We start from the raw sequence: 22,244 nt of genomic DNA on the forward strand, positions 1-22,244 counted from the left end.
CTCCAAAGGCAGGGGGAGGGAAGGTCTGACAGGTCTTAGATGTGGTCCTAACAGTGACAACTGGAGAGGATCAGAGATTAATTTCTCTGAGTTGGACAACACTAAATTACAAGACCAGGATGATGGCAACAGTCATGGTTAGAGAACCCAGTAACCAGGAGGAATAAGCGATATAGTCGAATGGACTAACCTTAAAAGGGCCAGAGTTCGTTTGTTTTTTAGAAACAAATATTAATTGAACATCCGTGGTGTGCCAGGTACTATGCCAAGTACTGGGGGTTGCTTGTGTTTGTATTGAGGAGAAAAGTTAATGGGTCATAGGGCATCTGGGTGGCTTAGTCAGGGGGGCGACTGAGTGGCTCAGTTGGTTAAGTGTCCCACTCTTGATTTTGGCTCAGGTCATGATCTCTGGGTCGTGGGATCAAGCCCCATGTCGAGCTCTGTTCTGGCTGTGGAGACTGCTTAAGATCCTCCCTCTGCCCCTCCCCGACTCTCTCTCTCTCTCTCTCTCTCTCTCGGACTCTCTCTCTCCCTCCTTCTCTCTCTCTCTCTCTCTCTCTCTCTGTCTCTCTCTCTCAACAAACAGACAAAACAAAAAACAAAAAACAAAAACAAAAAAACAAAAATGAGTGGTTCAGAAGGAAGGAGGAGGTTAAGGAGGATGTTCACTCTACCTTCCATGATGGGAGGGGTAGTTAACATCCTTCCCCTGAGAAGGTTACAAGGAAAGTGGAGTTCTCAGGGAGAGTCCAGTGAAAACAGGGTGGAGAGGCTTAGGAGACCTGGTGACTCTTTCCCCTTGTCAGTGGTGCAGGAGCCAGGTGAGACCTTCACCTCTTTTTTCATTGAGAACTCCACCCCCACCACCTCCAAATCTGCCAGTCTGCCTGGCCCGTTACTCATTCTCTGTTCTCTTTCCCATTACTACCAAATGTCCCTGCTCCTACCACAGGCCAGCTCTTCTGCTTCTTCTTTTTTTTTTTTTAGGTCTATTTTTTAAGTTTTTTTAAGTTTATTTTTACTTAAGTTTATTTTTTTAAGTTTATTTTTTTTAAGTTTATTTATTTACTTATTTGAGAGACAGACAGCACAAACAGGGAAAGGGCAGAGAGAGAAGTAGAGAGAATCCCAAGCAGGCTCCACACTGTGGATCTCACCATGAGATCATGACCTGCGCTGAAACCAAGAGTTGGTCACTTAACTGACTGAGCCACCCAAGCATCCCATCCTCTGCTTCTGCTTATTCTCTGAAGCACATTCATAAAGCCTTCTCACAACAGCCTCTCTCTTTCTGTCTGGTGGATCATCTCCATTGACATGCAAATATGATCTGTATCCCCCATCTTTTTTTTTTTTTAATGTTTATTTATTTTGAGAGAGAGAGTACAAGTGGGGAAGGGAGAGAGAAATCCCAAGCAGGCTCCTTGTTGTCAGCGCAGAGAGCCTGATGTGGGGCTTGATCCCATGAACCGCACAATCATGACCCAAGCTGAAATCAAGAGTTGGACACTTAACCAGCTGAGCCATTCAGGCACCCCCTGTATCTCTCATCTTTAAAAGAGAGCCCCTCCTTGGTAATCTATGGATTAAAAGAGATTTAAAAGACTTGCCCCCCAAAATTAGATTAAGTGATAGCGTTTAAGGATGCATATCCCTCCTTGACCCCAAGTTCCCCTCCAGCTACCCGTTTTTCCATTGACCCAATTGGCCCAAAGCATCCGGCTTTCTTCTCTGGGCTTCTGTGATACCACTTCTCGTTGTTCTCCTGCCAGCTGGGTCTGCCATGTTTGCTCTGCTTGCTTTTCTACTTTCTCCTAATTTCTCTACCACTCTGTTAGGTCAGCCTACTTCTCATCTCTTTACCAACACCTCCTGCTTGCGTGATTTTGTCTAGTCCCCTGGCTTTACGCACCACAAATATGTTATACATGCAGATACCAGACTGTATCTTTGGCCTGATCTCTCCCCTGAAACCTCCCCAGACATCTGAAATTTATATCCAAAACAGAACGCTTGATTTTCTTCCCAAATCCTTTTCTTTCTCCTATTTTCAATAAAAGGTGCCACTACCAACCCAACTGTTCAGGTAAAAAGTGTAAGACCAGTACCATGATCTGCACTTTCTCTCACCTCCCACCCCATCCCACCCTTACCAAGTTCTATCTGGCTCTCTCCCTACTTACCCTCTTTGTCCGCCCCAACCCCACCCCGTGATCGCCCAAGGCTAACCCACCATCCTGTTTGCTAACGTCTGCTTCCATTCCGGCCTCCTGTAACCCATCCTCCCAGTGCAGCCAGAACAATCATTTCAAAATAGCTTCCCACTGCACCTACACTAAAATCTACACACCTGTCATGGCCAGCAAAGCTTCTGGAAGGCTCTTCCCCCAGACCTTGGATTGATGGACAGCTTCTCAAACTTCAGCTCAGATGTCACCTCTGCCCACTCTCTCTAAAGTTTCCCCATTCCCTCCTGCCACCCACCTCAGGCTCTCTCCATCATAGCACATCATTGCACTTATCTCCTTTAGAAATCACCTTGTTTGTTTACATGTTTAATGTCTGTGGTCTGTAAGAAAATCAGCTCCAAAAGAGCTGAGAGTTCCTCTTCTTTGTTTACCATTGTATCCCTAGGGCCTGAACAGTACTGGCAAAAGTAGACTCTTAAATATTTGTTGAATGAATGAATGGAGACGGGGTGAATCGTGTATACCCTAATTTATACTGAACAGGCATCACATTGGAAATAGAATGAAATAACTAGTTTTTTCAGCCCAGGTGGCTAAGTGGAGGCTGTGTGTAGTAAATTACCCTTTATTTCCTGAGAGTTCCTAGGGCCAAGGAAGAAGGTTTGGAGAGGGAGAAAAAAGAAGTGGTACTTGGAGGAAGGTAGGAGATAGTAAGGCCACAGGAGCAGGGCGTGGATGCCCTGGTTACCTGTTGCTTGTAACAAACCACCCCAAATTTCATGTCACAAAACTATCACTGTTTTACTCTCACACTACATAAGTCAAAGATTACAACAGGACACAGCAGAGATGGATTATCTCTGCTCCATGTTATCTGGGGCCTCACCTGGAAGACAGCTGGGGGCCACAGCTGGAACTAAAGGCTAGTGCGGATTAGTATTACTGATTTCTCCTTTTCTCTCAGGGTCTAGTATGGTTCCACAATGGCACCTTTTTCTCCCAAAAGAGTGCCAGACGAAATGTGTGCATCAAAGAATGGTTTCCTAGTCCTCACTGCAGGGGATTCTGGTTGTCCATTCTTGTCTGTTCTTCACTTTGAAGTAGAAATAACCATGGCAAGGGTACTGGTGACCACTAATTTCTGAAGGTTTTTTTTTCCTAGAATTAAGATTTTAGAATTTCTTTTAATGATGATCCCATTTAACATTAGAGAGCCAAAATTAAAATTAAGGGAGGCCTTCTTCAAAGTGGTCCTGCCTGGAATTTATCTCCATTTATGACTTCTGTGAAGTGAAAAATGGCAGTTTCCTCCCAGGGAGGATTGCTATTCCAGGAATTGGTGGCAGGCAGGGACTTAATCATGACGAGCAGTCTAAGCCACAGAAGTACTCTCTCACTGGCCTCTCTTCCTAGAGAAGAGAAATTTCAAAGTCATAGAAAGTTTTGCAGAAGAATAAATTAATGAGTTCTGTTGGGAATTTGAAATATATGTATGTGTAAATATATTAGCATCTTTTACAAATAAATTATTACCTTATGAACATCACTATGTATGACTTACTTAGAAGCAGACCATTCATTGTAAATTAATTTGCCAAATATATGCTTGCCAAAAATCAATTGGCCGAATGACCAATTTGCTGAGTGCCCAGTTCACCAAATTCCCAATTTACTGACATGTTTCCTTTAAATATTTGTGAAGTTTAAAGCATTGGTTGTATTAATGGGACCTAAGAGAGCTGAGAGAGGCCGGAACTTCAGAGTTCTCAGAGATTTTACACTCTCTCTGTCCCTCAGTTCCCTCATCTGCCCTTTGTTGGCCCTAGGTCTCCCTTTCTTTGTCCCACCTCTCCCCATCCTCTCTTCTCAAGGGTGGGTAGTGTAGGCTATGCAGTATGGTGACCTCCAGCAGGCTCCTCCACGGGGTCCCCCTTCCCTGCCCCCACTCCCTGCCACTGCAGCTACAGAGCTTGGGCAGAGACAAATGAGAATTCCATAAAATGCCACTATGAAGACAAAATGAAAGCCATTATATTCACACTTTGCAGAAATCTATGAAAACTGCTAAATCCACCCATCTCTATCCATTACCCATTGCTATATAACAAATTATCTCAAAACTTAGTGGCTAAAAAATAAACATTTATTATCTCACACAGTTTTTGTGGGTCAGGAATCTGGGAACAGCTTAACTGAGTGGTTTTGGCTCCAGGTATCTCATGAGGTTGCAGTCAAGCAGTTAGCTGGAACCATGGTCATCCAAAGGTGCCATGGGGCCTAGAGGACCCCCTTCCGTCATGGCTCACTCACAGACCTGGCAAGTTAAAGCTGATTGTTGACAGGAAGCCTCAAGTCTTCGCCATGTGGGCGTCTCCATTGAGCTGCTTTAATGTCCTCACAGCATGGCAGCTGGCTTCTCCCAGAGTGAGTGATCTGAGGGAGTGCAAGGAGGAGGCCCCACTACCTTTTATAATCTAACCTCAGAAGTCGTACACCGTCCCTTCTGTTTTACCCTGTTCACTAGAAGCTGGGGAGAAGAAATGGGCTCCACCCCTTGAGAGGAAACATACTAAAACTTTTGTGGACATATTTTAAAACCACTATACCATCTCATAAAAATTGCTGAAAAACAAACACAGGCATAAGAAACAAGTTCATGGTAAAATGGAAATGTTTGTGAATTTGGAAAAATGGTTACTTGGGGAATAACATTTTTGCCTAATTGACCTAGAACCTAGGATTAATTTGACTTTCTAATAAATGATCATATTTCATGTAGTGAAGTTTAAAGTGTAGCTTATCAGCCACAAAATACAAAAGCAGGGTTAATGGCTGAGCAAACTGTACTGTACTAACAAAGTAGAATCTTCTAGAAATGTAGTTCAGAGAAACAGTGCCTAAGTGAAAGGACAGACATAGACAAGTCTTTGAATCTCTTTCCCTGCCCCTCAGAGACCTGGAGAAAGACTGGCAGTGGACAAGAACTTCATTGTTAATTTTTCTTAGGTTTTGTGAAGTTACAAAGATTCCTAATACTAAGGAGAATGGTTTATTTAGAAATCAATCACAGGGGCACTTGGGTGGCTCAGTCAGTTGAGTGACTGACTTTGGCTCAGGTCATGATCTCACGGTTTGTGAGTTCAGGCCCTGCACCAGACTCTGTGCTGACAGCTCGGAGCCTGGAGCCCGTTTTGGATTCTGTGTCTCCCTCTTCTCTCTCTCTGCCCCTCCCCTGCTCATGCTCTGTCTCTCTTTCCTTCAAAAATAAATAAACATTTAAAAAAAAAAATTTTTTTTTAAAGAAAGAAATCAATCACAGATTTGGTTTACTTCGTTTTTCTTCATTAAGACATTTTTTTAAATGTTTATTTATTTGAGGTGGGGTGGGGAGGAGCATAGAGGGAGAGAGAGAATCCCAAGCAAGTTTCACAATCAGCATGGGGCCTGATGTAGGGCTTGATCTCATGACCATGAGATCATGACCTAAGCTGAAATCAAGAGTCAGACACTTAACAGACTGAGCCACCCAGGTGTCCCCATAAAGGCATTTTTAAAATTGAGGTAAGATTCCCATAACATAAAATTAACCGATTTAAAATGAACAATTCAGTAGTCTTCAGTATATTCACATTGTTGTGTGACCACCACCTCTATTTAGCTCTGAGATATTTTCATCCCCCCAAAAGGACACTCTGTACCATTAGGTATTTGCTCCCCATTCCTTCCCCTCAGCCCCTGGAAACCACCACTCTTCATTCTGTCTCCATGGATTTGCCTGTTCTAGATATTCCATATAAACAGAATCATGTAACATGGGACTTTTTACATCTGGCTACTTTCACTTAGCATAATGTTTTCAAGACTCATCTATGTGGAAACATGTATCAGTACTTCATTCTTTCTTATGGCTGAATGATATTCCATTGTGTGTATATACCACAGTTTGTCTATCCAGTCATCCACTGATGGACATCTGGGCTGTCTCCCCCTTTTGGCTATTGTGAATACTGCTGCCATGAACATGCATGTACATGTACATTTTTGGTGCCTGTTTTCAATTCTTTGGGGTGTATATCTGGTAGAATTGCTAAGTCATATGGTAATTCTGTTGAACCTTTTAAGAAACTGTCAAACTGTTCTCCACAGCAGCTGGACCAGTTTACATTCCCACCATCAACGTATGAAGGTTCCAATTTCTCCACATCTTTGCCAACACTTGTCATTTTCCTTTTTTTTTTTTTTTTTAATAGTCAACCTAGTGCATGTGGAGTGGTTTGGGTTTGTGGTTTGGGTTTGCAGTTTCCTAATGACTAAAGATATTGAACATCTTTTCAAGCGCCTGTTGGCCATTTATATTTCTTCCTTGGAGAAATATCTACTCAAGTCTTTTGCCCATTTTTAAAATCGGGTTGTTTGTCTTTTTGCTGTTGAGTTGTAAGAGTTCTTTATATATTCTGGATACTAGAATGGTTTCTCCCACTAGAATGGCTGTCTTTTCATTTTTTTGATAGTGTCCTTTATTGATTCACTTTTATTTTATTTTGTTTTATTTTATTTTATTTTATTTTATTTTAGAGATGGGAATGAGGGAGAAAGGGGCAGAGAGAGAGAGAGAGAGAGAGAGAGAGAGAGAGAGAGAGAATCTCAAGCAGGCTCCATGCTCAGTGCAGATCCCAACACGGGGCTCGATACCAGGACCCTGGGATCATGACCTGAGCCAAAATCAAGAGGTGTGTGCTCAATCAACTGAGCCACCCAGTCACCCCTTGTTGGTTTACTTTTAAATGATTTAAGTTTTTTGTTCAATCATTTACTTATTCAAAAGAGCAGGCACTAGGCTGGGTACTGAGTGTTTAGTGACAAAAGAAACAAAGTCCCTGCCCTGGTAGAGCTCTGATACAAGAGTAATAACAACAATAATAGTAACTAGTAATTGCTACCAGGGACTCGTGAGGACTGTGTGCCAGGCACTGTTTTAAGCTCTTCAATCAAGTCACACAGTCCTCAGAACAATTCTGAGAAGTAGGTACTATTATCATCCCCCGTTTACATGATGAAACTGAGGCACAGAGCAACTGAATAACCCACCCAAAGTCTCAGAGATAGTAAGTGGGAAAGTTGTGGGTCATACCCAGGCAGAATGACCCCTGAGCCCAAATCCTCACCACCACACTATCCTGTCCTTCCAGTGTTATGAAAAAAGACTTGTAAAATTTTTACCACTTTGAGAAATAGTCAAAAACCTGAGGACAGACAATATGATTACTACCATAAAACATAATTATGTTTTCTTAGCTTCATGCCCTTCAGAGGGTCGTGCAAATACTATAAGGTCTCATTTTTAAAAGTATACTTTTTGCCCCATAGAACCTTGTGCCTTTGCTCTCCTTTTCTGAGCTAACCCACAGTAGCAGGAGTTTCAGCCTTTCCTGCTGCGTAAGAGGCCACCCATCCTGTGCAGCTTCACTGAACAGTCACAAGGCTCTGACACTAATGGATAGTTTACATAAAAATCTGCTGAATATTCTTAAAAGATGCATTATTTCCCCCAAATTATATGAGCACTTCAACTGCCACACTTTATTCAGTGTTCCTAAGTTTTATTATATAGTTTCCCATAGATTGTTGTTGTTGTTGTTGTTGTTGTTTTTAATAAGTTCTTGGGAAAACTTGTTTCTACTTGCCCGATTTGCCTAGCCCTCAAAGCCTCTGTGTCTGCCCTGGCCTGGCGCTGTCTCCCCTTGTGCACCTCGGGCAGTGGTGCTCCCCTCGGGTGTCAGGGCCAGTTCAAAGCACCAGCGCATGGGCTGGTTGGACTTGGTGAGCCTTGCCCAGAATAGCAGATGCCTAAAGAAGACACACCACAGTAATTCTTAATTTGGCAGTACATACACCACCAGAGTACATGACATTAACTGCTTTCTCGCCTGACTTTTTCATTTTTTTAATGTTTATTTATCTTTGAGAGAGAGCGTACGTACGCAAGGGGCTGGGGGTGGCAGAGAGAGGGAAAAAGAGAGAATCCCAAGCAGGCCGCACTGGCAGCACAGAGCCTGACGAGGGTCTCAATCCCACAAACTGCCAGATCATGACCTGACCCGAAACCAGAGTCCCGTAGTCAGTCTCTCAACCGACTGAGCCACCCAGGTGCCCTCGCCTGAGTTTTTTAAAAGAAAATAGTGTGTAAAATATGTTTTCTGTGTTTCAACAATGGGTTTTGAACAAGATGTGGTGAAAGAGGTGGTGAGATGTATAGGAATAAGAGATAGAATGCGGTTGGTCAGGAAGATGCCTGACACTGGCTTCTTATGAGTTATAAGTTCCTCACAACAGCAACTTGCCGAATGTATTCACACTTACTTGCTGGGAAATGAAGCCTACTTGTGTTCGGACGCCCACTGAAGCACACTTCTCATATGTGGCCAGTAGGTGGCAGTCTCATATGAAAATGAAAACAAAGAACTGAGACCTGGGTTTCCCAGGGCTCTAGGAGCAAAGAATTGTAAAGCAAACTTCCTCAGTGCTGAGTGCCTTAGAAATAGTTGCTCACCATCTCCACAGCTCCCAGGTGCAATGCCATTCATTTCTAAGGTTCCGTCTGCCTAAAGAATACTGAGCCCGCTGCTACAACCTTGTCTCCTACTCATTGTGACTTCCAGGGCAAGTCATTTTGTTCCGGCTTCCTTCAGCTATCAGACAGGTGATCCAGGAACTTTCTTCCTGGGCTGACAGGCTGTGGGTTCTGTGGTTCTTCCTTGGATTGGAGGAATCCCTCCTTCTGCACTGAAGTCTCCTTTGAGTGTCAGTGGGCCGCTCCTTGCATCTGTTTTGTTTCCTGCTGTTCCAGTCAGCACTAGCACTGTAGCTGACGTGTACCCAACCGGTTTGTCAAATGAAAGCTTGGGCCCTGCAGAGCTGCTTCTCAGCCTCACTGGGCATGACCTCTCAATGGCTCCTGATCACCACCCTCCTCCCTGAAAACTCTGATCTCTTCCTTCCCTGACACCCACCCTCCCAACACTCTCCTGGTTGCTCAGTCCTTCCTTTGCATATTCCTATCCCTCCACCAGTCCCTTAGGTGCAACTTCCCTTCTGTTTCTCTCAGGATTCAATCCCAGGTCCCCTGCTCTTCTCTTTCTGTCTGTAGTACCTCATCTACTCCCACAGTTTTAATTACTGCCTATAATGATAGACACACTAATGGCTAGCCTTTATAAGGTGTTTACTCCATGTTAGGTACTGCTCCAGCTCTCTACTCATTAATCCTCACAACAAGCTGATGAGGTAGGCACAGTTATTATTCCCATTTTGTGGCAGACGGGCAGAGCAGTTGAGTGACCTCTCTCCAGCTCACACTGCTCTCCTGAGCTCCACCCCATTGTTCCCATTTGCCTTCTGAACATCTCCCCTTGGATGTCACTGACCAAGTTCAGAATTGGACTCCTGAGATTCCAGCTCCAAGGCCTCAATCTCAGTGAAAAGCACCCAAGGCTGGAAATGTAGGTCATCAACATTTCTTCCTGCTTCCCACCTGTAACCAACTTCTAACAAGACCAGTCAACTCTTAACTCCTTAATATTGTTCAAATCTCCCTCTTCTTCATTCTGTCTCCACTGCTGTAACTCATATCTTTATATGTCTCACCTCTAAACCAATCTCCATCTTTCCAGCACAGTGTCTACACAGTCTTTTCTCCTAGTCCTCCACCGAGCCAAGGTAGCGGAGCTTAGTGGTGAAGAATATGAGCTTTGGAATCCGAAAGAGTCATTCTGCTACTTATTAGCTGTTGGGCCTTGGGCAAGCTGCTCAATCTTTTTAAGTCAGTTTCCTCTGACACGAAAGACAAGAAAATACCTGTCCTATAGGGCGGTTGGCACATGCAAAGCCCTCGGAATCCAGCCTGCCTCCTCAGGCTTAGCTCTCACTCCGTGGGCCGTCATTTCATGTCAGGCAGACCTCCCTGCTTGCCCGGCCACAATAGTGGCATGCACTTTGCCACCTTCATAATTCTAGTCCCTCCCTTCACCCCAAGACTTTGTCAGCTCACATGTCACCTTCTCCAAGAAAGCCTTTTCCCGATTCTCTAGCCCCCAGTTCCTCAACATACCCTCACACCAACCTGGCTTCCTTTGTGTTCCCATGGCTCTTATAAAACTACATCATAGGGGCACCTGGGTGGCTCAGTCGGTTAAGCATCCGACTTCAGCTCAGGTCATGATCTCACGGTTCGTGAGTTCAAGTCCCACGTTAGGCTCTATGCTGACAGCTCAGAGCCTGGAACCTGCTTCATATTCTTTCTCTACCCCTCCCCTGCTCATGCTCCGTCTCTCTCTCTCTCTCTCTCATAAATAAATAAACATTAATTTTTTTTTTTTAAAAACTACATAATACATGCCAGTTTCCTTACTGGTATCCCCTCCCCCCCCCCCCAACCTTAGACTGTGTCATCTCTGAGGGCAAGGATGCTGTCTTAGTCCTCCTCTTAGCCCTAGCACAGGGGAGCTGGCACACAGAAGATGCTCAATGAATATTTTGTTAGATGAATGAATGAATCAATAAATCAGTGACTGATCCAATTTAGGACAGTTGAATGTTGTCAGAACCACAGGCTTCAGGCAAAGCTGCCAAAGACAGTAATCCCCTGTTGTCCTTTGCTTTCTGAATGACTCTGCCATGCTTAGGAACTAGCCCCGTGTGTAAAGAATTGTAACTGGCTGTGGTTCTTGTGGAGACATTTGGGCAGAGACTGGCGCTTTTGCTTTAGGTGTAAACATTGACAGCTGTGAATTTTAAAACTCAATCAAAAATGATTCAGTGAATAAATCTTCCTTTTTCCAAAAGAGTTCCAAGTATTGCAGATATACTGGCAATGAAGGATTCAGAATTTAGGGTAAAGTGAATAGGCAGAACCAGATATTTATCTCCTGGAGCACTTGGTCCTGCGTGGGCAGAAACATTTCATAAAAATATGTTCATCCATTCATTGCCACCCTGAATGTTCGCCAAGTCATTTCTTGCTGCACGTAGAACTCTGTCAGACACAGGCAAGTGTTCTGCCCAGGTGTCCTGGCACTAAGGTGCTGCCCACATGGGCCTGGAAAGAGCACAACTACTAAGGCAAAGTGTGCTGCGGCTGACAGAGCCCAGCAGAGTGAGGTATGGGGGGAACCAACCATGCAGATCCCAAACCCCACTGATTTAAAAAGAAGGAAGAAAATTTCAGGACCAAACCCTAAGAGAACAAGTAAAAACTACTTGGGGGGTGGTGTGTTCAGGCACTAGCCAAGCAGCCTGAGGCATCCCAGGCTACATTTTTTGTCCAAGTGGGAGAGTGGGGTGGGGGAAGCCAGGGAGGGTCAGTGCGCTGGTCCCTGTCCCTCTATAGTGTTGCTGTCTCTGTGATTTTGAATTAGAACCATATCTGAGTACCAGAGGCTAGAGTGAGGGCCCATGGGATTGTGAGGGCTACCCTGGAAGACCTGGAGGAAAGAGAAAGCCCAGAAGCAAGCAGAAGCTAGACAGTCCTTGGAAGTGTTTCTGAGTGAAGCAGCTATTTCTGAGTCAGGTTGGTCCAGAGAGAAGGGGCTACTGCAGAAGGTCTGTCCTCAGAATGCTTTGCACTAGAAGGGGTAGCAGGGATGTTCTTAAGAGGTCTTCTGCTAGCGAGTGAATCGTTGGTTCTGTGATTGGGAAAAACAGGCCAAGACAACACTGGCTTTGCATGGGGCTTCAGGACTGGGCCTCTGTGTGCCCCATGGCTCTGCAATGTAAATGGATGGGAGGCCCCCCAGGATCTGAGATGAGGGCAGCGTGGGAGATGCCTTACTGGTGCCTTTCTTTAGATTAACCCACCAGCCAAAACTGGTTCTCCTTCCTGCCCAAGGACACTCTGAGGCCTGGAGTGCAGGGGTCAGCCCCCTCCTTCTGGGGGTACTGGCAGCTGAAAATGCTCAGCACCAGGCAGGAGAGTAGAGTGTGTGGCATATGAAACACAGCATGGGGCTGCTGGCTGCCTCCCCAGCCTCTGCTTCTGGGTAAATAGGCCACTGTGCTGTTGGTGACTCCCTGACAGTTTTCTGACAAGATTATAAATCACCAGCACATGCTCATGGTTAGGCAACATATGTTTGGAGTTAAGCAAATAAAGCTTCCAAGAGCTGCAAGCAGCCTTGTGTAGACACCCGCTCTGTGTGCTCTGCAGATCCATGCAGTCCCTGTCCCTGGCTACTTCACCTGCTGCCCCTCGTCCCCCACTATGTGGGAGGGGCCGCAATCCCTTCACCTTTCCATACACCTGTCTCATATGAAGTGAGTGTTCATGGCATGTGTGGCTCAATTCTGGGCTCACCAGCAAGTATAAGGTCCTGGCTTCAAAGAGCTCTCTCGGTTGGCCATGGGGGTAGAGGGATGGCGCCGTGGTGGATGGCTTCATGGCTCTCCAGCCTATGAAGAGGCAGAGCCAAGAACACTTCCATGGCTCAGGGTGGACAAGGGCCATAGTGACCAGTGCAGAGCCTCCTCTGAGGCCATCTCCCACCAGGTAATGGCAGTTTCCCAGCACAGTCCTAGGCTCCCATTACCTGAGTGGTCATTAGGCCATAGGAATGCAGGATCCAGTCAATTCTTTTCAACATTCACGGACTGGATGGGTTTGAGGTTCTGGGTAGGCAGAGATGCCTCAGATATGTTCACTGGAGTTCACAGTAGTGGAAAGACTGTTACTGGATGACGCCAATATTCCACAGTGAGAAAATGGTGCTGTAGGACCAGAGACGCAGGACATCTACTCCTGAGTGGTCCAGGGTGGAGGCAGGGGGAGAACAGGCCAGAGAAAGCTACTTGAAAGCTAATTTCTGAGGTGAGTCTGGAAGAATAAGTAGCAGTAGTCAGATGAAGAAGACTCTTTTTTTCTGATAATGGTAGGCTAGGAAATGTGGATCAATTCCCCTTCTGGGGGGATTGATGTTGAGTTGTTTTTACTACAACACTTCTGATACCAAATGGGGGGAGGGGAGTTTCCACATTAAGCAATTCTCCTGTCCTCTGCAGACATCAGTTGGGTATCCTACATTTCAATTCAATTCCATTCTGACACTAACTATCTGGAGTTAGCTTCAGACTCCCCAGGTTTAAGGGCTCAGCCCCACAAGATTGCCCTCACTTCAAATGCCAGTCACAAGTATTAGGTCCCCAGGTTATCCATACTTCTGTCCAACTTGGCTATAAAGCCAAGGGGCTCCCACACCCTTCCTCCTTTGCAGGTTCAATCATTTGCTGGAACAATTCACAAAACTCAGGAAAGCATTTTGCTTACTATTAGCAGTCTATTATATTCTTTTTTCTTTCTTTCTTTTTTTTTTTTTTTTTTTTTTGAGAGAGAGAGAGAGAGAGAGAATGCATGCAACTGGGGTAGCAGCAGAGGGAGAGGGAGAGAGAGAATCTTAAGCAAGCTGCATGCCCAGTGCAGAACCCGATGCAGGGCTCGGACACGGGGCTCAAGGCAGGGCTCCATCTCGTGACCATGAAATCATGACCTGAGCCGAAATTAAGAGTTGGACGCCCAACCAACTGAGCCACCCAGGCACCCCAGTAGTGTATTATAAAAGATACAATTCAGGAACAGGAGAATGGAAGAGAGGTATAGGGCAAAGTATGGGTTGGGGGACTGCTCCGGTCACACACCCCCACACACCTCAATGCATTCACCAATTCAGAAGTTCTCTGAACTTATCACTTAGGGTTCTTATGGAAGTTTCATTACATAGGCACGGTTACTAGATTGGTTCTTGGTGATTAACTCACTTTCCAGGCCCTCTCCCCTCCCCAGAGGTCAGGGGATTGAGCTGAAAATTCCAATCCTGTAATCATGCCTTGGCCTTTCTACTGATCAGCCCCCATCCTGATGCCATCTAGAGGCTCTCAGTCACCAATTATTTCATTTAACACATAAAGTACACTCTGGAGATTCCAAGGATTTTACAAGCTATGGGCTAGTAACCAGGGGCAAAAATCAAATATCTATTTCCCATCATACCATAAATATCAAAAGGAAAAAAATTATAATCTTCTTAATAACAATGAAGAACAGGGAGCCTGGTTGGCTCAGTCAGTAGAGCATGTGACTCTTGATCTCAGGGTTGTAAGTTCAAGTCCCACATTAGGCATGGAGTCTACTCAAAAAAAACAAACAACAATGAAGAGCAGTACAATGAGCAATTACCAGACCAAAACCTAGGGGAAGGTGAGAACCCAGAAAGATAAGACCAGCAATCAAAACTGAGGCCATTTTCTGATCCTGAAGAAACTAAGCAATATCAGATGGCAAGAGAGAGAAAAGGCACTCAAGGCCTTCCCACAGTAGGAATATGATACCTCAAGTATAAATACGTTAAGCCAGGACCCCAGAAGACAATGTGTTCAAGATAAGGATGAGCCAGAGGTAAGTCAGCCTTCAAATGACCTTGCATAGATTGTGCAACCACCTGTGTGGTCCAGAAACCCTCAAGTCTTGAACTTGTATAAAGATGGTTCAGAATTGTTAGTGCCCAGGTGGCTGATAGAAAGAAAGGAAAATGCTCTCTGGAAAAAGTATCTCCTTCCTAGCTCTGAAGTTTTTTTCCTACAATTAATTTTGCAAATACAAGACCAACCCAAACTATAAGACAACCATACACACAAAGAAGTCACTATAAGTGACGAGTAGACTAGAAAATGACTCACAAAGACTTCAGCCTATCAAAAACTCAGTTAAAAAAATCTGTCAAATAACTTTAGGGTACAGGAAGTTATAAAAAGTGACATAATAGATTTGAGAAACAACCAGATGGAATTTCTCAAATTTAAAAATACAATAGCTGGGGCACCTCGGTGGCTCACTTGGTTGAGAGCTGACTTCCGCTTAGGTCATGATCTCATGATTTGTGAGTTTGAGCCCCATATTGGGCTCACTGCTCTCAGCCTGTCAGCACAGAGCCTGCTTCGGATCCTCTGTCCCCCTATCTTTGTCCCTCCCCTGTTTGTGGTCTCCACAAAATAAATAAATATTTTTTTAAAAATACAATAGCTAAAAGTAATTACTCAGTGTACACATTTAACAGAGTAGACACAGGTGAAGAGAAAATTAGTAACCTGGAAGAGGGGAAGAAGAGTAAGACTAAGGATAGAGCGAGATTATCTAATAGGGGCAAAGAGAAAAGAGAAAGAACAGGGCAGCACCATTAAAGAGACAATGACTGAGAATTGTCAAGAAATGATGAAAGACTCCAATCCACAATAAAATCTAAACAGGTTAAATAAAAATAAATCCATACACTATGACTCAACTATGTACTGTCTCCAAGACCTTCACTTCAAATAAAACAGTATAAGCAGGTCGAAAAGAAAAAGAAAAAGATACTTCATGAAAGTACTAATCAAAGGAAAGCAGGAATAGCTCTATTAATGTCAGATGAAGTAGACTTCAGAGCAAAGAAAGTTACCAGAGATGGAGAGGGATATTATATAATGATGAAAGGGTAAATCCACGAAGACATAGTAATCCATAAACATAGTACATGGACATGTACATTTATGTATATGCACTGAAAAAGAGACCTACCAAATATGTAAAGCAAAATGATAGCATTGAAAAGAGAGCTCTACAATCATAGTTGGAGACCTCAACACCCCCCTCTCAACAATGTATAGAATAACTAGAAAAATCAGCAATTATAAAGAACTCAATAACACCATCAACCAGCAGTGTATAGGGGCGCCTGGGTGGCTCAGTCGGTTAAGCGTCCAACTTCAGCTCAGGTCATGATCTCACTATTCATGAATTTGAGCCCCACATCAGGCCTAGAGCCTAAAGCCTGCTTCAGATTCTGTGTCTCCCTCTCTCCCCTCCCCTCCCCTGCTCACGCTCTGTCTCTCTCTCAAAAATAAATAAAAATTAAAAAAAAGAAACAAGAAAACCAGCAGTGTATACTGATATTTATAGAACACAGTTCTGTATTTCTAGAACACAGAAAGGGAGGGAGTAAGTCCTAATTGATTTTATGAGGTTAGTATTACCCTAATACCAAAACACACAGTGGCAGTACAAGAAAAGTACAGATCAATATCCATCCATCAATATAGATGCAAATATCCTTAACAACATATTAGCAGTTAGGATTCAGCAACATGTAAAAAGAATTATACACCATGACCAATTAGGGTTCATTCCAGGAATGCAAGGCTGGTTCAGTATCCAAAAATCAATCAATTTTATATTCCAAATAAATAGGCTCTTTAAAGAAGAAAAATCACATTATTATATGAATCAGTACAGAATATGCATTTGACAAAGTCAGCACCCATGATAAAAACTCTCAGGAAAATAAGACTAGAGAAGAACTTCCCCAACTTAATTGAAAAAAAAAAAATCTACAGCTAACATATTTAATAGTGAAACACTGAATGCTTTGCCCCTAAGTTCAGGAGCAAGGCAAGGATGTCTGCTGAAGGATTACTTCTAGCAAAAGAAAAATAATCCTAAGAGACAATTCTCTACAGGTCTGTCACATTTCTGCAGGTCTTTTTAAAATTTTTTTAACGTTTATTTATTTTTGAGAGAGAGAGCATGAGCAGGGGAGGAGCAGAGAAAGGGGGAAACACAAAATCCGAAAGCAGGCTGTAGGCTCGGAGCTGTCAGCACAGAGCCCAACGTGGGGCTTGAACTCACAGACTGTGAAATCACGACCTGAGCTGAAGTCAGATGCTTAACTGACTGAGCCACCCAAACTCCCTCTGCAGGTCTTTTAAGTGAGATGCTAATTGCTCTTTGTTCCAGACTATCTTTTCAAGGATGTTGGTTAGCAAACAAGCTTTGGAAAATATATTTCTCCCTTTCAAGCAAAAGCCAGGCATGCTTACTGACTATAACATTCAGGTTCTCTGAGATCAGGGTTTCTCTTTGTAGCGCACACTCCTGCATAAGCAAGCATCCATGGCATTACTCCCATGGGACCTAGGGGCAAAGGGAACTGATGCAAAAAGAGAAAAGTCATGTAATTAATATGGAGAATATAAAAGGATACATCACTATGGATGCTACACTCATTAAAATGATTTTTTTTTATTTTTTTTAACATTTATTTATTTTTGAGACAGAGAGAGAGAGAGAGCATGAACGGGGGAGGGTCAGAGGAAGAGGGAGACACAGAATCTGAAACAGGCTCCAGGCTCTGAGCTGTCAGCACAGAGCCCGACGCGGGGCCCGAACCCACAGACCGTGAGATCATGACCTGAGCTGAAGTCGGATGCCCAACCGACTGAGCCACCCAGGCGCCCCTAAAATGATTTTTTAAAAGATGATAAAATGAACTTTTTTCAATATGTTTGAAAATGTAAATGAAAACTGCTAGAAAAGATAACCTACTGAAATAGGCTTGGGAAGAAATAGAAAACACAAATAGTCCCCTAACCATTAAAGAAAATGAATCAGTAATTTTTTCCCTATAAAATCAGCTTAAGAGAATTCTATCAAACATTGAAGATAAAATTCTAGTCTTACACAAACTCTTCCCAAGATTAGAAAAATAAAGTACATATACCCCCAACTCATCTTGTAAGGTTAGCCTGATCTTAGTATCAAAATCCATGAATAACAGCATGCAAAAGAGAAATCATACACCACTCTTATTCATGAACATAACTCAAAAACTACGTAAGATATTAGCAAATTGAATCTAGCAGAATATGCCAAGGATAATATATCAATCCAGGAATGCACATATATCATTTTAACAGGAAAAAAAAGTTTGAAAAAATCTCTGTTCAATAAGAGGCATCTACAAGAAACTATAGCAAATACCATATACCTAACAGATGAAACGCTGGAAACTTTTCCTTTGAGCTCAGAAATAAGGCAAACTTGCAAACGTTTCTCTCCACGGAAATCATTAGCAAAAGGTGAGCAATCTGAAGAGAAACCAGAGTATACGTAGCTATGTTTGCCCTTCTTTCTGTAACTGATTGCAATTCTCCAAGCCTGAGGTCTATTCCTGTGCTGCAGTCACTCTGCTAGAAAAATTTGTGAAGGGGATTTTTAGAAAAGACATAAATTGATCCATGCAAACAGAGAAACGCCCAGTTTTAAACCGACCTGTAGTACTAAGGGCAGCACCAATGGGTATATGCAAATGAGTCCTCTGGGTGAGATGCCAGGGTTGGCACAAAGTAGAGCACGAGTCTGCAACCTGCCCCACCACCCATGGCTCAGGGGAAGGGAAGGCACCCAAAACATTTGTTGAGATGTTGCCCAAGCCTAGGCCTTGGGGCCCTAAGGAGCGCAGGTGGCGACGGGATAGGACCAAACTGGAGTCTCACTTGTAGCTATGATGGGGGGTGGGGGGAGCGTGGAAACCCAGCGACCCAATCTTAACAATCTTAAGTTCTCAACCTTGTGAAGGAGTACACGCCCCAGGACAGAAAGAAGCTCACTAAAATAATCTTTAGCAATATAACTTAGTCTTAGTTTCTTATTACTAAGTTAAGAGCCCATTCAGGCCCGTACAATGTCAAGGGACTATCTTTGACATGCTCAACATTTAGCCTTTCCTAAGCAAGGCCTCTGAAAGTTTCACTACCAATTTTCTAATGTTTCATCCCACAAAACCTTTAGCATCTAAGCCAAAGATTCACTTAAGAAGGAGAGAAACGAAATATTGGTGCTCTTTCTGTGCCCATCATCCTGGATCCTGGCTGATGCCCCTGCACTTGTGGTGCCTTTGCGTTTGCAGGCAAAAGTTTTTCTTCCAGTGCAGAGAATTATCTCAAGTATATCCTTACTAGGTAAAAATTTCCTGTCAAGGAAATAAAGGGTTAACTTCCATTATTCAAAGAGATAACACTGATAATAGTTCCCATGTGTATAAATGCAGCCTGGTATGCAAATGAGCTAGCCAGGGATGGGTGGTTTCCCAAATCTTGGCTCCCCTAGGAGTAAGTGGAGAAATAGGGGGGACCTGACTCCTGTGCTGGGGGACCATGCACTCTGTCTTCTGTGTGGCAAGTATATGTGTTTCAAATAACATTTACCCCAGTGTTCGTCACATTACCATCTCACTGTGCCCCCTTCCAGCTCTGCCTCTCCGTGGTTCCTTTCCCTTTACAAAAAGATTCAGTTTTCCCCAGTGCACTCCCAGGCACGCCACAGCCTATGAACCCCTTTTAAAGCACTCGTCACCATACAGTGCACCTGTGCCAGGTGTTTAGTGCAGATGTGCCCAAGGGCTGAGTGAATGCTGGAATGAATGGATGGCTGCAAAGCATCTACAGGAAAACCCCTCAATAAATTCTAGTTCCTTCTTTCTTCCTAACCAAGTCTTTCCTTTTGCTTCTACCACCTCCTAGCTATGGTATCTTAGGCAGAGTGCTTTACCCCTGGGCCTCATTCCCTGAAATGTAAAATGGGCAAATGTAAAATATTGCAAAGCAAATCTCATTTGGTTATGGTAAGCTTGCTTCAGCGCAATACTGTGTGGAATGCCTAGGCAAAGAAGGGCTCCATAAATGGGTTGTCAGAAACTAAAGTTTCCCCAAACCACAATCTACCTTGCTTCCACCCTTCTCACTTTCTGCCACATATCCTCCACCCACTTGCTCTGTCTCCCTGTCTCCCCTTGTCTTTGTCCATCTTTGTCTCCCTTTCAAGCCCTAGCCCCTCCCACAGGGACACGCGGATTCCTCCAAACCCAAGGTGGACCCACCTCTCTGGGGCCTCCAGCCCTGACAGCATCTAAGCCTCCTTGATGGATAGGCTCACCATCCAACCCTCCTCTTCCCTCTGTGGCTAGTTATGTGAGGGGTGAGGGGTGAGGGTGGGAGATGAGGCTCAGCCCCCTCCTCCTCTTTAACCACAGATCCAGAAAGGACAGGAGTGAGGTGTTGCCTGCCCAGCTTGCCCCACACACACCTTGCACAGTGCTGACAAGCAAAAGGTGCTAGGAGAGGTCCATGAAGGGGATGAGGGTAAAGGGAAGCGACTTGGTTCAAGGGGGGATCTTTGCTTGTTGGATGGGGATGGGTAGTGTTGGAGGTCAGGCCTCCCCAGAGCCTCTGCCCTTCTCCAGCCATCGAGCTGATCAAGGACCTGGTCAACTATGACGTGTGTCAGGCGCTGCTCAAGGGCCTCGTGGCGCTGCTGATACCATCAGTCAAGGAGACCAGCAAACTGCAGCCCAAGATCCTCAACGGTAGGGAGCCGCTCAGACTGGGGCTGCGGGAGGGGCTCCTGGGCTTGCGAAGCAGGGCCTTCCGCCTCACGGCCGCCCCTCCTCCAGACTCCGCGGTTCTCCAGCTCACCTCCAACCTGCCGGTGTTCTTGCAGCAGGCCGCGGCGGCCAAGGCCATCGGGTAAGCGGGCAGGGGTAGTTGGGGGAGGGGGGGGAGCAAAACAGGCTGGCGCTGCCCGCAGGCCCCGGAGCGCTCGCGCCGCCTGGGGGGTTCCAAGGGGTCGCCGCAGCCGGAATTCCTGGCGCAGGGTCCTGGCGCGCAGCAACACGGGCATCGCCGAGGAGATGCTGCACCTGCGCGTGGTGCACAGCCTGATGGCCGCCATGGGCAACACGGACCACAGCAACAGCCAACGGCAGGCCAGCCTCACGCTGGAGGTGAGCGGCGGAAGGGCTGGCGAGCGGCGCGGCGGGCCCCGGGCGACTCCACCGCGGTCACCCCGCCGCCGCCCCGTCCGCCGCCGCAGTACTTCGTGCAGATGTTCCCAGTGGTGGAGGAGCACGTGCGCAGGTCCATGGGAGAGGAACTCTACGAGCTCTTCCTCGTGAGTGCTCCCGCCCCGCCCCAAAAAGCAGTGACCCCGACAGTACGGTGCCGCCTCCACGGCGTCCCTCCCCTGGGACACACCCCCTACACAGATTGGACCTGGTGGCCCGCTGCAGGAAGGACTGCCCTGGCTTGCGCTCTCCCCCTCTCCCCTCCCCTCCCTCGCCCCGTGTCCTTCCGTTCTCTTTACTGCCCTTCCGGTCAAGCACTGGATCCTGCGACAGTCCTCTGCTCAGCCCACCTCCAAGTGCAGACTGCCCTTGCACCTCAGCAGGTTCCCCTTGCTCCTGTCCTCAGAGCAATGCCGAGGACTTGTACATGAAAATAGATAGCATTCAGGCGGACATCTTGGCGGCCAACAAAGTCAATGTTTCCAAAGGTGAGTGGGGAGTGAGGGGACCTGGAGCAGAGGTGCAACGGGCACCCAGACTCAGGCTCGCCTCCCCTGCTTCCAGCGTTATCCATCAGTGGCGTCTCCTACAGCAACATGAGCTTTTACCTTGGCCCTTGTGGTGAGGATCAACTGGCTTACACCACAAACTTCCAGAAGGAGGGTTCGGAAGGAAAGGAGTAACGGAGCCTCTGAGGCAACCCAGAAAGGCCAACGCTGTGTTTTACCTGGCAGAAGGAGCCTAGGGTCAAGCTCAGGGTGACTCCCTCCATTAGCCCTAGGTGGGAGGCTGGGGGGTTCATGCCAGTTGGGGAGAGGAAGGGCTGCTGTCTGGGAAATTTCAATAAATAGTCTTGCTGTCTGTTTGTTCTCTCTGTAAGGGGGAGGGAGGATTAAATGAGAGCTTCCATGGTGGGTTGGGGTGCCTCTGCTCGCCAAGGAAAAAGAGAAAAGCTGGTTCTGAGTGAAGGAACATCAACATCCTTTAAGGTTCAAGAGCATAGCCTGAGGAGAGACCCTCACTTCAGCTCCTTACTGGCCCCTGCACTCCCTCCTCCAGGAGACCACACTCACCTGGTTTTCTCCTACCTCTCTGGTTGCTTCCTCGTTTACTCTTTTGCTGATTTGTCCTCTTCAACCCAGCTTCTTTCTTTCTTTTTTAAATGTTTATTTTTTAGAGAAAGGGTGGGGGAACACAAGCAGGGGAGAGGCAGACAGGGGAAGAGAGAGAGGACCCAAGCTGGCTCAGCGCAGAGCTCAGTGTGGGGCTTGATCTCACAAACTGTGAGCTGAAGTCGGACGCTCAACTGACTGAGCCATGCGGGCGCCCAAACCAGCTTCTTTCTAACTGGAGTGACCTT

At 45.5% G+C, this 22,244-nt stretch overlaps 1 protein-coding gene across 5 annotated transcripts in view; it reads left to right on the forward strand.

Annotated features, from left to right (window-relative positions):
* Positions 1-21,745, forward strand: part of ARMH1 (armadillo like helical domain containing 1) — a 36,986-nt gene extending 15,241 nt beyond the window's left edge. For 4 of the 5 annotated variants that reach the window (XM_042950766.1, XM_042950768.1, XM_042950770.1 and 1 more), the window contains 6 exons: positions 20,285-20,407; positions 20,495-20,567; positions 20,695-20,824; positions 20,914-20,991; positions 21,291-21,372; positions 21,449-21,745. In XM_042950766.1, the coding sequence (XP_042806700.1) occupies positions 20,285-20,407; positions 20,495-20,567; positions 20,695-20,824; positions 20,914-20,991; positions 21,291-21,372; positions 21,449-21,567 (605 nt within the window). In that variant the 3' untranslated portion in view covers positions 21,568-21,745. Of the gene's footprint in view, positions 1-20,284; positions 20,408-20,494; positions 20,568-20,694; positions 20,825-20,913; positions 20,992-21,267; positions 21,373-21,448 lie in introns of all 5 variants that reach the window. The other variant, XR_006205798.1, reaches the window with a different exon arrangement.
* Positions 21,746-22,244: the final 499 nt, after the last annotated feature.

This window comes from Panthera leo, chromosome C1, assembly GCF_018350215.1.
Source record: "Panthera leo isolate Ple1 chromosome C1, P.leo_Ple1_pat1.1, whole genome shotgun sequence".
In the NCBI taxonomy this organism is placed as follows: Eukaryota; Metazoa; Chordata; class Mammalia; order Carnivora; family Felidae; genus Panthera; species Panthera leo.